The 14,769-nt window shown below is 44.0% G+C and overlaps 1 protein-coding gene across 2 annotated transcripts; it reads left to right on the plus strand.

The window, feature by feature from the left end:
• The first annotated feature begins 384 nt into the window (after positions 1-384).
• Positions 385-11,535, plus strand: PCMTD2 (protein-L-isoaspartate (D-aspartate) O-methyltransferase domain containing 2). Of its 2 annotated transcripts, XM_061441997.1 has the most exons (7): positions 385-505; positions 1,199-1,393; positions 3,502-3,825; positions 5,058-5,160; positions 6,837-7,008; positions 7,856-7,979; positions 9,473-11,535. In XM_061441997.1, exons 3-7 carry the CDS (start codon positions 3,519-3,521, stop codon positions 9,853-9,855), a joined length of 1,089 nt encoding a protein of 362 aa, XP_061297981.1. In that variant the 5' UTR covers positions 385-505; positions 1,199-1,393; positions 3,502-3,518; the 3' UTR covers positions 9,856-11,535. The 2 variants fall into 2 exon arrangements, with proteins under 2 accessions (XP_061297981.1, XP_061297982.1); XM_061441998.1 differs by lacking the exon at positions 1,199-1,393 and having other exon boundaries at positions 487-505.
• Positions 11,536-14,769: the final 3,234 nt, after the last annotated feature.

Below are 14,769 nucleotides of genomic sequence, written 5' to 3' on the forward strand. Positions count from 1 at the left end.
CCAGCCTGCTGACCTAGGCTGTATTTAGCCCCAGTTTATACTGGAGCCGGGCTGTATTTTGCTCTACCCCACAGGCCCAGCACGTTGAGTGCTGTGGTTTGCTTTAAGACCTGCTCTGCAGCACTGTCTGTAGGCCCTATACACAGACCCCTCTGTGAGCAGACCCCATACACTGACTTCAGCCCCAGGGTACCCCGAGCTCCCCCTGTGCCGGCCCCAGTAACAGGCCAAACCCTGCCGTCCCCTCTCCTTCTTTTAGTGGTACAGTCCTCCCCCCCCCCCGCGCCGGGTCTGCGTGGTACAGCGCCGGCAGCAATGGTACGCTCCAGGCCCCCCCCCCCCCCCCCCCCCCCCATCCCGCAGTAGTGGTACGTGCTGCGCATGCGTGATGCGGCGGCCGGCGCTCAGCTGGGCTCTGTTTACAGCGCTGCGGTGCTGGGAGCGGGGCCGCATCCTGGAGCGGAGCGGGTCGCACTGGGCTGCGCCGAGCCGAGCCGCCGCTCAGGTACGTCCGCCGGGCAAGGAGACCCTGTCCGCTGCCGTGGGGATGGTCCCGGCTCGACCCGACCTCACCGGGCCGCTGCAGTACTCCCCCCCCCTTCCGCACCCCGTTCACCCCGGCCGCCTCCTCAGGCCGCTGCCCCCGTCTTCCTCCGGCAGTGGGGTCCGCTCTCCTTCATGGTCCTTTTGGGGGCCTCACCCTCTCCCCGTTAAGCTGCCGGTCGCTGCCTGGGGCAATGCGGAGAGCTGGGGCACCCGGGTGTAGTTAAACCGGGGCGGGGGTAGCAGCGTCAGGCTTTCCTTCGCTTCATTCCCATCTCTCTATCGCTTTTCTTGTGATAACTCCTGCAGTGATTGAGCTTAGCGGCGTGGGGCTTTTTAATGCGTTGTCTGAGAGGGTTAGAAGGGATCGGATTGGAACCTGTGCCCGCTGTAACTTTGTGTTTTAAGGGGTAAATAGCCTCACTTTTGTTATTCCTTCTGGAGCGTGTTATGTCAGAGCAGGGATTACCCTGCAAAGCTGTTGGGGCGAAGAATTGCATGTTTGTGCCTTGTGTATTGTTCTGAGTGTTCCCCTGTGCATCTGCTGGTGTTTGCACTGCAAGAAATCGGGTTAATTTCAAGTGTTTTGTTTCAGAGCCTGAATGCAGCTTCTCATGTCGGACTTGTTTGGTTCTCTGCTTTGTTTGTCTTAAAGGGGAAGATGGTAACGTGCAATTAAAGGGATGCTTCAGCACTGAGGGGCTGCTTGGTTTGCCCCCTGCGTTGTGCCCAGTGAAGGATCACCTTGGTCCCTGCTCATATACGTGACGGCGCTTTGCTTAGAAGCGCGAAAAGCGCAACAGGGCTGATTGTGGAAGGAGAGCATCTGGTTTTAAAAAGCTTGTCAAAAGTAAGTCTTACTCATTTATTTCAGCTTCCAGTGGGAGAAGTGAAGGTTAAACAAAGATGAGGAGTTATCCAAGGAGGAATTTAACCATCAGAGTACTATATCCCGCATCTAAAACATGCGTTTTGTTGGATGTAAGCTACTGTTGAGTAAGTGTTTCCAAAGAAGCTGACACTTGGCACAACTTGGATACGTCTTGGTCTCATTAGAAACATACCTTCCATGTTGTAGAAAATGGAAGAAAAGTTGTTGATCATAAAGCTGAGCCAAAACCAGGTTGGACCAGTTGTTCCAGTGGGGCTTTTGTACAGCAGAAAGTTTGTTGGGGATCTCAAGTGGAACCCTGTTAGAGACACAACTTCTTGTTTATACTTTATAGCTAAAAGTGTAGGTTTTTAACAGCGAAAAGAGCATCAGTGGAAGAAAGAAGTAAGCCTGAGAACAAATAGACAAAGGAAGGTCAAGGGATCAACACCCTGAGGGAACAGAAGGTTTCAGTGCAGAATGTTATAGTAAACAGACTGCCCAAAGAGATGAGCAGTCTTATGTGTGCAGGTGTGAAGAGTTGTGTATGGAAGAGGAGGGAAAAAAGAGAAAGAATTCAAATTGGCTGGTGAACCCGCCTAAGCCTTCAACTTTTGATGCATTTCCACTGTGAAGTAATAAATACAGTCATTTTTTGTAGAGAAAATGAAGGAGTAACTATAGGAAGGAGAGGGGTAGCAATTTCTTTTAAGTTTTATTAATGGTGTGGAAGTGGATTGGTGTGCTTGAGACATGAATGTGTTAAAAAACTGGCTTGAGTTCCCTGCCGAAGTATATCCTTGTTTCTGTGTCCCTACTGGTAATCAGGATGGTGTGTTATATACAATAACTGTGTTATCATACTGTGAAATATATAGAGAGAACTGTGAAATTTCCTTAGACTCCTGTAGCTTTTCCTTGTTTCCTGTGCAAATTAAAGTGTATAATTTGCTCTTGCTGAATGTAACAAATCAACCCAACAATTTAGCCGTAGGCAGATCTTCTGATCCCAGGAATGAACTCGAAAGCTGCTGTTTCTGGGGTTGTTATTGTGAGCAGAGAAAGGCGGAGTAAATAAATGCTTAGCAAAAATCATGTTGTTTATTCTGAAAGGGTTTTATGTTTAAGATACGGGAAGGGAAGAAGAGAGAGATTAATTTTGAGTGGCGAGCAAGTTCTGCATTCTTCTCCCTTGTACCTTTTCCTTTAAAACCTGTAGATACTTTACTGCAAGAAGCATATAAGCATGCTTAGAGTGATGCACAATCAGGGGAGGTGCCTGCTTCTCTCTGCCCCACAGCAACAAGCCTGGATATGTTGCTGGGGATGATCGCATTGGTGAAGTCAGAAGGAAGTGTTTGTAATTCATACATCTGTGTCACTGAAGAGTTTCCAAATGGGGAGTTACCTCCTCTAAGGCCTTAAGAGGACCTCAGAAGTTCCACAGGCTTCAGTGGGAATTCTCTCTGCAGTTGCTGTGTTGTTAAGTGCTTTATTAATGATGGTGGCTCAGGCTATAAGGATGAGTTGTGTGAAAGTGCATTTGCTAAAGTAAGCAAGGCTGTGCTCTAGGTCAGAGGGTTTTTAACATCAGTGAAATCAGCACCCTGAGGCATATTCAAGGAAATGCTGCTTGAGAGTTCTCTGGTTCTTTCTGCTTCTTATTCTCTTAATTTCCCCTTGTTACTATTAGAGATAGAAAGCCTACATGTGGCAAGGATTCCAACATGCAAACCAAACTTGTTGCTGTGGCTTGGATTTGCAATGGAAAATGACCTCAAAGCATAGGAGCCAGAATAATCCTTTGTATGAAAGGTTCAGCAGAAAAGCTGATGTGCTAGTAAAATGTTGGTAGTGTTTGAAGACAGGCAGAGCACATTTGTCTACTGTGATTTTGCCCACTAGTATCAGGTACCAGATGCCAGATCTGCTGCATTTTGGTTTCATTGCTTGACTGAGGTGATGTTTTTCTTGTGCTTGTGGTCTTTAGAGTGCCCAAAGGTGTCTCAAAGTACTTCATATACAGCAGCATGATTCAGTGTGGAAGTGCATGTTTTATAACTCACCTTTCTTTATTACTCTTTTAGTTTTAGTGCCCTTGAATATGGGAGGTGCAGTGAGTGCAGGAGAAGATAATGATGAATTAATTGATAACCTGAAGGAGGCACAATACATCAGGACAGAACTGGTGGAACAGGCATTCCGAGCCATTGATCGAGCAGATTACTACCTGGAAGAGTTCAAAGAAAATGCCTACAAGGACTTGGCATGGAAGCATGGAAATATCCATCTCTCAGCACCGTGCATTTACTCTGAGGTGATGGAAGCTTTGGATCTGCAACCAGGGCTGTCTTTTCTGAATCTTGGCAGTGGCACTGGTTACCTGAGTTCTATGGTTGGACTCATCTTGGGTAAATACCTTTTCAATCATGTTAACTGTTCCTGTTAATGAGTTTGAAGTTGGGAGTGAAGCATTCCTCAAGTAATGAACCTAAAAGGTAGCTGGGAAAGTAAAGAATGCATTATTCCAAGTGGCCAGTTTATGAGGATTCTTGCAATCTTCTCTCTGGAATTGGGTGGGATCTAGATTTCCGTGGCAGTTGAGAACAAGCAAGGATGTAATTGTGCAGATGGCTATGGGATTCCTGCAGGACTGGATACAAACTTGGGTTTGTTGCCCTTTAAATGAGGCACTCCTGCTCCCGAGCTGAGCTGTAGCTATGGCTGCTCTGTGCTTTCTTTGTTTTTACACTGTCCTGCCTACACTGAAACATGTTTGAGATCCTGTTTTAACTCTTGGCAACATACAGGTGGGAATAGTTCTGATGCATTAACTGCTTTCCAGAGACTGACTTTGTGGCCACATAGGCACAAGGCAAAGCATCAAAGTGCAATTACACAATTGCAATTCACCCTTAAGTATTGCAGCCAGCAGTTGTGCTGCTGGGATAGATGATAGCAAATGACTGTTGGGTACATATTCTCCTCTTGTAGGAGTGTCAGGAATTTTAACTGCTGAAATATTTGTTGTCAGGATAGAGCCTTGCTCCCAGTCTCCCCGCTGTGGCTTTCTGCTGGTCTGTTGAGATTACCTGGAATGCTGATATCTAACTCCAAGACTTTTATGTTTCTGGAAAAGTTATCAAGTCAGTTCTGAATAAAAAGCATGAGGGCTGCACAATTCTGTATTTTCCAGTGTATTTTTGCTGTTAAATGAGGTACAGTGGTGACTGTTCCTGACTCCTTTGAGGAGATTTTTAGCCTATCAGCAAGGAGGTATAAAAATAACATAATAAATTCCTCGGGAAGAAAAACCCTTTAAAGCATGCAGGCTGTTGTTCTGCACTGGCACTTTTTCCAGGTGATCAGTTTTACAGCAGTAGGATCAGTGTTTCTCTCCCACAGAGGAATTTCCTGCAGAGTTAAGAGCAAATGATTCAAAAATCAGTTGTGCAAAGCAGCCTCATTTGCTGCCAGAAAGTGCAGGTATAGGGTTGCAATTCCCACTGTAGTGCTAAGGTAGCTGACCTTACATGAGCACTGGCTGACCCTCGAGGAGCAATCTGTTGTAGGAAGTAACCAAGACTCTATTTAATCCTGCTATTGTTGCCTGTTACATTGTCCTGGTGTTTTAAACTTACAGGTCCTTTTGGTGTTAACCACGGTGTGGAGCTTCATTCCGACGTGATCGAATATGCCAAGCAGAAATTGGACTTCTTCATTAAAACAAGTGACAGCTTTGACAAGTAAGAATGTGGAATGCCTGTTTGGATTCATTCTGTGTGTTTGGCTTTAGTCATGGCAGTTCTTGCTCCTGTGTGGCAGCTCTGCATGAGAGTAATCTGAGGATTCTGGCTCCTTAGGCTAGCTGAGCTGCAGTGTGTGACCTTCGAAGCTGATGTGTGTTGGGGGGGGAGTGTTAGGACTTTTTGCAGTGCTGCTGTTGCAGAGCTTAGAGGGAGCCAATGAAGGTTGCTTTAAAGTAATACTTTTACAGGTGTGACTTGAAACTTGCAGATAACAGTAATAGTTATGTTTGTGATCTGAGAGCATGCGTCAGAGAAATATGAACTGATTTCTGTGATGGCCTAATAGGTTTTATCTGAGGAGAAAAATGATGCTTTAAAATATGATGGTAGTTTTAGTGGTTCTAAAAGTGCCTGGAAGTTGATTTATGTTCCTCCTTAGAATCTCAGTTTTGCTGCTGTCAAATAATACCTCTCCAGCAAGATAACCATTGCCAATAGTAACCTCGGCAATAAAAGTTGTACCTGTCATATTTTGGAATCGTTCTCACAGTTGGTTCAGACAGGGAAGTAAAGCATCTCTGGGTACCTGATAGCCCTCCTCTCCTAGGAGGAAGAGAATGAAAGTCATTACATGCTGGAGTTTAAACTACTCAGCCTTGTGCTGTTACTGCTGGACTGGAAAGCTGGTGATGAGAGAGCTGTATTTTCTTGATGTTGGCAGCAGGCACAGTTTTCAGCATGGATGGTGCTTGCACATGGGTTTTTTCAGTCACATTACTGCCGTTTGAATAGGTGTGTTAAGGAATACTTATTTTTCCTCCCTCCAGACAGATACAGCTATGGAACAAAAGTGAGCTGAATTCGGGAATCAACATGATTAGAAAAATTGGCATTGCTGAGAGCAGTGTCTGCTGGGTGATGCTGTTAGAACACCGTGTGCAGGCACTGTTAGCTGCCTGCTCTGAATGTGTGGCACGCTTTGGAAAAGCAGAAAGCTTCAGCAAGTGTTTAGGAATAGACAGGTGCTATATTGAGCTGCCTCTCAAGATAGCAAGAGAAGAATGGATCTGTTCTTCAACTTTTATAAAATCAGCCCTTAAATGTAGGGCTTAAACCTTTTGTAGTTTTGGAGCATGTAAAAAAAACCAGAAGCATCATAGAATCATTCATTTTTCTACTAAACTGCATCAGAAATGCTATAGGCAGAAATTCTTCTTATGAAGGGTGAAATCACGGTTTTTGAAGCTAATGGCAGAACTTCCATTGGCTTCAGCAAAGCAACTTTCAGAAGCATCAGCTGCTAGCTCCCCACAACATCTGAAAGCCGTTTCAAAGCTTTTGAAAATGCCAAACCCACCCTGGTGCGATGCTTAAAAGGCTTGAACACTTGGAACTGCAGGTCTTGTATTTGTATTTGCATGTTATAACTGAGTCAGCATTGGGTGACTGAAAACAGCCCTTCTGAAGCTACATGCAAGTCAAGTATGAAATCGTACATCATTATCCTTTGAAGGGTTCCATCTAGGTATTTTTACTTCATTGTTCTGTGGTTTTGAGTCTTGTCCCTGTGGTCTAGAGTATATGGGCTTCAGAGGAGAAATGCTGTGAAACTGGGGGTTTCATTGCTGACTTGTGATGCTCTTGTGTGCTGCACATCTTTATTTCCTTTTCAGGTTTGAATTTTGTGAGCCATCTTTTGTAATTGGCAATTGCTTGGAGATCTCTCCAGACTGCACTCAGTATGACCGTGTTTACTGTGGGGCCGGAGTACAGAAGGAACATGAAGACTACATGAAGAACCTGTTGAAAGTCGGGGGAATTCTTGTCATGCCTCTAGAAGAGAAGGTTGAGTGCTCTTCTACTTGTGTTTCTCTTTCAATTCTTATTGATCTCTCTTCAGTCAGTAGCTGTTCCTTCAGTTTGCCCTTCTTGGGGCAGGTTGAAGAAACATTAAGGGCACCACTTTTCACCATGAGTGGAAACTGAACTGTGCACATTTCATAATACCCAAGAAACTCATAGTTCTACAGGTCTCCCACATATTCCAATCTATTGTTAATTGCAAGCTTACTTTCATGCTGCAGAAAAATGTTTGCAAGTCTTTGCTTGAGTCATATAAACTAGTGTTGTACTTAATGGCAAATACAAAATACTACACCTTGACTGGCTATGAAGGACCAAGTTGTCCCCATTTACTAGTGTCAATGGATTTCTTTTAGTGAAAGGTGGGTAACTGCCCTGTGTGTGAGCTCAGGATGGTAATTCAGATTATCTGTTCAGTGTAAAGGTGTATTCTAATGGACGTGAGTGGCTGAGGTGTAGGTATCAAACCTTCTGCCTCTGTCAGGATAGTTTTGATGAGCAGAGTTTTTTTTCCCAGTAAGATACTGTACAGTGAGTTAGTGTAAGAGATTTGAACTGGAACAGAAACCCAGTGATCTACAGACTCCCTTCAAGAGCGGATGTTTCAGTGACTGACACTTTCTAAGTGGTCAGGTGTAGCAGTTCTAGTTCAGAATTGAGGATGATCTGGGAGAGCAGGGTGACGCAAACTGCCCATGCTCATTGCAACGGATGAAATCGCTTGGGGCTAATCCTTTAAGGAGTTCTAAGTCGTTTGTTCATATTGGTTTTGTTCAGAAATCTTGCTGCAGTTCACACAATGGACAGTAATCTCTTTGTTTTGGTTTAGTTGACAAAGATAACTCGCACTGGTCCTTCTGCCTGGGAAACCAAGAAGATTCTTGCTGTTTCTTTTGCTCCTTTGATTCAGCCTAACCACGCAGATTCAGGAAAATCAAGGCTTGTTCACTTGCGTGAGTACACACATTCTTGGGTATGGGGGAGGATTCTCCTGTTGTTTGGCTATAAGCTGCACCTTAGATGTAACATCTCTGTGAATCCTTCCAAGGCAAATTACTCCAACTGCTTCCTTCTTTGAACAGTTGCTTAAGTCTTGTGTTTCATCCCAGTTCATCTTTGAGGGTATCCGTGAGGCCTGGTGCAAGGATCAGAATTGCATAAAATAGATTGCAAATACCAATTATTTCTTGTGAAAATACACCTGAACTTTGTGGGATGTTTGGTAATTTGTTTTTGCTCATGCAGACAGCCTGAATTACGTACTGTTATGGTTCCCAGGCATGGTGCCATAGTGATGGCAAATACACCAGCAGTACCTGTGACCAAACCTATCTACTCAAAGGCTCTCACCACCCAGCAGTTCAGAATTATCCTGAGCCTGGAATGCTTGAGGGATAAAGTTGTGCAATTTTTGGTTGGCTCTTTGAAACACACATTGTACACAGTGGCCTCAATCTTTAGATTAATCCTTGAGTGTAGAGAGGCCTCTTAAGAGCATATGAAGACAGAGATACTTCCATGAGGAGATTAGTTGGGCTTTGTTCTTATTCTGGAAAGGTGTCTGCATGACAAAAAGCAGCTCAATAACACTATGTACAGTGCTATGAAGTCCATCAAGCACATTTCAGCATGTGGTGGCTTTGTAGTGAGACGTGTATATATATTACGTGTAACTTTTTCCCTAGTTCCTTCATTCAGGTCACAGGACTTGTCAGTAGAAGAACAGGGGGTTCTATTTCAGTTTTAATTCATTTCAGTACATGGATCTGTGTATCAATAAATTTTGTTCTTTATGCTGCATGAATTGTGTTGTGCATTTATGGGCTGGCAGCAAGTAAGTGCAGAGGACAGAACAGTCTTCCAACCCATTAATGTGGGAGGTATTTTAATACAATAACTTATTGTGTGCTTCTGTAATTACTTTTACCAAATGGTTTCCAGCCTGTTTTCACCACTAAGGCCAAAGCAGCTTTTGAAGAGCATAAATAACACTCATGTTTTATAAGTGAGGAACTTGGCAAAGCTGAAGGAACTTCACAATGGAAAAATGATTTTATGGAGGAGTTAAATAGACTTTAGTTCTAGTTACATACAGGAGGAAAATACCTTTATTCAACAGTCACAGTTTCACTCACTAAGTCGGCATGCTTATAACCTATAAGATGTTATATCTTAAAAATAATTGTGGGGACTTGACGTGAAAATAGCAAACTTCTTTCATCCCATTCTTTTTCTTTGGTTAATGAGAGAAATGCATGATTAAATTTTGGTTGGGAAGTTACAATCCAGTTGATCTGAGTTGACAGGGATTGAATAGAGCTGGTTCTGTAATCACAGCAGGGAATTCAAGTGGCCTGATTTAGCTTGAACAAATACAACTTTTTCCTGCGAGTATTTTGGAAGGGGATTGTCTCCATATCTGCTCATGGCTTTCCTTTTGTTGCAGCCCCGGTGGCTGTTCGCAGCCTGCAGGACCTGGCTCGCATTGCCATCAGAGGAACCATCAAGAAACTCATACATCAAGAAACAATGGGCAAGAGTGGCAACGGGCTCAAGAGCCCCTCAAAGTTCAAACGAAGACGTGTGCGGCGCCGGCGCATGGAAACCATTGTTTTCTTGGACAAAGAGGTCTTTGCTAGTCGGATCTCCAACCCATCAGATGATAACAACAACAGTGAGGATATCGAGGATGACACGCAAGAAGAGGAAGAAACTAAACCCTCTGAACTAAAGCCAGATCCCCCTGTAAACTTTCTGAGGGAAAAGGTCTTGAGTCTGCCTTTGCCTGATCCCTTGAAGTATTACCTGCTTTATTATAGGGAGAAGTAATTTCCTCCTTCTAGAAAGCTGGAAGTAGGCAGAAAATAAAGTACTACTTAGGGCTTGACAAATGTATACCACTTGGCTTGCCTGCTAATACGACCACCCAAGGCAGTAGGCTAGCTGGGGGATGCAGCTGCTGTATACTTAAACATTATAGCTTTTACTTGAGTTTCTTCTTTCTTCTCAGTTGTGTGCTATAGTTTTATCCTACAGCAGGGATTACTGAGGCAGCAAGTTGGTGAAATGCTCAACTGCTTATGGAAAGCAGGATTTAAGTCCCTGGAACTAACTGCACGGAGATACTCTCAATCTCATGGCTGCTCTACTGAATTGCAGCTTTTAATATTCTTAGCAGTTCCCCAAAGACCTTTGCTGTCTGTGCTCTCTCCCACTAAACCTGCCATGTGTTTTCCATGGTGTATGTTTAATGGAGAAGGAGGATTATTAGTAAAAACTGACCTGGCAAATCTTAGTTCTTCCAGTAATCTGAAAAAGCACAACAGAATTCTTGGCATTACCCTTGGGGCATCCAGGTTTTGAATGAGAAAGAAGGCATTGGCTCCCCTTTGGTTGGTCTCAGTTTTGCTTAGAAACAATACTTGGTTTTTCAGTAAAAGGTAGAAATGTTTTACAGAATACTGATTTTATCAATGGGAGACTCTTGTTCCGGTGAATTAGTCTGGGATGCAAAGTTGTTGGGTTTTATCTGGCTTTTCTCATAGCAGTGGAGGCAAGTGAAGAATTGCAAAGCTGGTTGGCTGTGACAGGATGCTGGGGTAGGCAGGGTTGTGACTGTTGTCTCTGGGAGTGTTTGCAGAGTAATCCTGAATAGGGAAGAGGGTAGAGGGGTGATGCAGAGCAGTGGCTTTGTGAGAACCGACTGTCAAATCAGCATCAGTGGATTTTGCTGTTGTGTGAGATGATAATTTCTGTCTGCTGAGCTGAGCAGTGAAGTGCAGAGTGCCACCCTGAGCAGAGTCGTTTGCATCCTGGTGCATCAGCCGAATGTAGTTGTTTGAGGAACCTGAAAACGGTCTAGAAAGCCAAACTGATGCGGTTCTTGGGTGTTCATGTGTGTGGCTTTGCTGTAGCAAGGTGGCCTGAGCACAACTTGAGCACACACGGTCCGTGTACTGCAGGTGGAATGGAGCTGATTGACTTGGTAGGTTATTTTATTCCTGCAACTGTTAAGTAGATGCTTCAACAGGCTTGTATAGGAGGATTTTACGCTATGCAATTCTGTGGATGTGAACTCTCATTTTTATTACTAAGTCTTCCTGGGATGGTGGTGGAAGAAGTATTCATGTTTACAAGGGGAAGTTTTACTTGGTTCAGCCTGTCTTGAAAACAATCTACCTAAACTACTAAGGGCTAGAGAGAAAACCCTTGGGCTTGTAGTGATGTGAAGTACTCCAAAACCTGGGGGAAGTTGTGAAAACCTGCTCTTAGTAGGTAATGAAGCTATGTTAAGGTGTTGCCCCATCAGAAGCACTTAAGTTGGTATCACTTGGATATCTTTTATTGGTTTTATGCTGTCTCCTCATTTTCGGAGGGGGAATGAATTAAAACTGTCTTCCCAAAAACACGCTGGGTTTTCGGTTCATGGTACTGAGTTGCACAACTTGCTTAATGATAAACAGTGTTCCCGTGTGGCTTTGGAAATAAAGGAATAACTTGTATGTCTAAGGTGGAGAACTCTTCCTTGATTAATAGGCTTTTTGTGTGTGCTTGAGAACATCATCTGCTAATGTGGCGTTTTGTGGCTGCTGGCACATAACACATAGGCTTTGGTTTGCCTCTGGTTTTCTAAGTCTCTCCTGGTTCAAATGGTACCCAAGCTATTGTGCTCCCTCGGATATTAACTTCTTTCTGGGGCAGTTCTGTGGCCGCTGAGTTGATGGTTTCCTGTAAACATGCAAGCAGGCACCTTGTAATTCTGGCAACTGCAATGGATTTCTTTCTCCAGATGAAAATCCTGACTATGGTGGTAAATAGAGGTTTAATATGATCCATGTGTGATACATCTCTGTGCTTCCCCAAAGGCTCTGGCCTTTGTTAGTCGTTTCTGCTGAACGGCTATCATACCAGGTATGTGCCTTTGTGTATTGCGGCACAGTTTCCATACCCCTACAAAGTAGAGGGTTGTCCTTCAGTTTAATTACAACACTTTGGAAGAAGGTGCTTTGAAAATGACATTAAACTCCAGGTTTGTATTGATGAGCCATGCTGAGGTGGTTGCTGAAGCTGGCCAGTTGGGGGAGAATTCCCTTTCGTTTATCCTTGTTTGGTTTTTATCCCTTAATTCTAAGAGATACTTTTGAGTTTTTATCACCAGATTTGCCTTTTTTTATTACATTTGCTAGATTTTTGTAGCATTCTAGAAGATACATAAAATACTGCTATTTTTCCTGCATAAGGTTGGATAAATATATATGCAATAATTCTATGTTCTAGCTTGTCAAATTGACCCCTTGTCCAAAACCACGCAAATCCAAACAAACACGATAGAGATTTTGTGTAATATAATTGTGAAATAGCATTTGCTTATAGCCTGTAAATAAAGGGGACCTGTAAATACATCTTCCCTGTGCACAAGCACTTGCACTGTAGTTTTGTATGCATCCATAGAGTAACTGCAGCATAACTGTTCTTGTATAGTCCGTAAGCTGTCTGGGAACTTTACCTGCTCTGTTTCCCTTTGTGTTCCAAGTTGTCTTCACTTGAATTGTATTTGACTCTTTAGGTTTCAGTAGAGCAGCAAATCTGCAAAGAGAAATGAACTTCAAGCTGCTTTCATCATTAGGGGAAGAATCTCTGTGTAGAAACTAGAGATGAATTGGCCTGAGGCATGCAGAAGTGTTACGCAATTGAACCTTTATTCCCAGGTGTTTCTGTATCAATAAATGCAGTAAAGACTTTTTAGCCTTCTTAACATGGATTTGCATCATGTTGTGATTGGAATACTTTGTACATAGGTGCTTATTTCCTTAAGTGAAGGCTAAGATGCTAGAGAAAGCACTTAATAACATGATGCAGGCGCATAGTTTTAGATGAACTCCTCAGAATATAATCTCTCAAAAGAAACCTGCCCATAAACCTTCATGTAATGGAGTTGTGCAAGATGTGTTTTGGGATTAGCCACGTAGAACTGATCCAGACTTTACATATCAAGATGGTTAAAGAGTGAGTTCACTTACCTGGCTGTTAGACCTGGGGACAGCAGATACCAAGAGCTCACTTAGTCCATTTCTGTCCCTCAAGGAACTGTTGAACGTGTCAGGAGTTTAATGCATTCTGTATCAATGCAGAATGCATTAAACTTGTCTCCTGTGCTCTGTTTCAGTGCTTAGTTAATGCAGATTTAGTGTTCAAAGCTTCCATTTCACTAGCATTGAGAATAATGCTTCAGCTGTAATAGCAAACTGATCATGATACATTTAATTGGCAGCAGTGGTACTTGTATCTGACCACCTCTATTGCACAAGATAACTGCCTGTAGGATGTGTTCTCTGCTCTCACCTGTGTGTATGATGTCCTCTTACCAAGCATAAGATGGGGTAGTTCTGTGTTAATGTTTTCCTTGACGTGCTGCTGGATAAGAAAACTCTTCTGCTTTGGGAAGCGATGGATGTGTCATGCAAAGGGTCTCAAGTAAGTTAAATCGGTCAGATAAGGTTTATGTTCACTCCATGGTAAAATATGGAAGGTTAATTCCCTGGGAAGTAGTGATGAGCTCCTCAGGGGACCTGCTCCAGTGAAGGGGAATTTAAAGGTAAAACAAAGAGGGGTTGGGGAGGGAAAATCCCCACACCTGAAGAACAACCCCAAAGTCTCCTTGCATTCTCTGGGTGTGAAAGGGTCGGTCTAGCAGAGGCTGGAGCTCTTTAACAACACAAGCGTGAGCTTTCATTCCTATTGCTTAGGAGTTAACTGCTGGTTCCTGCTCAGAGCTGCACACCCCTTTCTAAACAGTTCATGTTGATGGAAAATAAGATAAATGAATGTGAGGGGAAGGGTGCAGTGGTTGCCGTGTGCTGTAACATCTCACAAGCATCCCATTCATCATGTGGGGAGAGCAGGTAGGAGACGTGGTTCAAGTTCACGTGAAGATCTGCTGCTGAGTCAGTGTGTCGGTTGCAGAACTTGCCTTTTTGCACTCGAGCTATTCCCTGTGTGGCCACTGTTGAATCTGCTTCCATTTAGCAGAGCTCCAATGCAGTCAACAGATACCCATCAATCCTTCCAGGCACTGGAGAGAGATTCCAAAGACAGTACGTATAGAACGGTGCCTGCTGCCTAGCCCAGCTCTCCTGCTAGCAGCATAAATAAACCTGGGAGGGATTATTACTCTGCAGATGGTTTAGAGCTTGGAGTTTACGCACAGGGATGTAATTGGAGGCAGAAGGCAAAAGCCTTGTGTTTGTGAGGTAGCCAGATGTACTGGGGAAGGTGTTGATGACCTTCCTAAACGTTGGAACATGGCTTGAAGAGAGCGGTTTTGTTTCTTTTCCTATGAATACTTCTTTACAAAGCAGCTCCTAAGTAGCTGTGTTGCCCCATCCGAAGAGTTCCATGTGGCTGGGGAAGAGGTGAGCGACCTGAGGAGCAACCAGGAAGATGGGGCTAAAGTCTGGAAGACTTCGCCATAATCCACGTTGTCTTCCGTGATGAACACGAAGGATGCGCTTCTGATGCACTTCGCTTCTCAAGCTGGAGTGAAAAGGTGTCAGTCACTGGGGGCAATGTGCTCTCAGCCGGCAGTCGTCAGGTGAAGGCTGAAGCGTTAATTCAGCCTTACACAGCCTGTGTTTGTGGGAGGGTTGCGATGGCCACTAGAGGACTCTCTGCCCCAAACCTTGAGTTGGGTCCTTAGGGGAGGAGTTTGCTGCGATTTCAAATCGATGTCGCGACAAAACCGCG

This window comes from Pezoporus flaviventris, unplaced genomic scaffold, assembly GCF_033815535.1.
Source record: "Pezoporus flaviventris isolate CSIRO_AGI_PZ_B2104156 unplaced genomic scaffold, CSIRO_AGI_Pfla_v1 ptg000213l, whole genome shotgun sequence".
Lineage (NCBI taxonomy): Eukaryota > Metazoa > Chordata > Aves > Psittaciformes > Psittacidae > Pezoporus > Pezoporus flaviventris.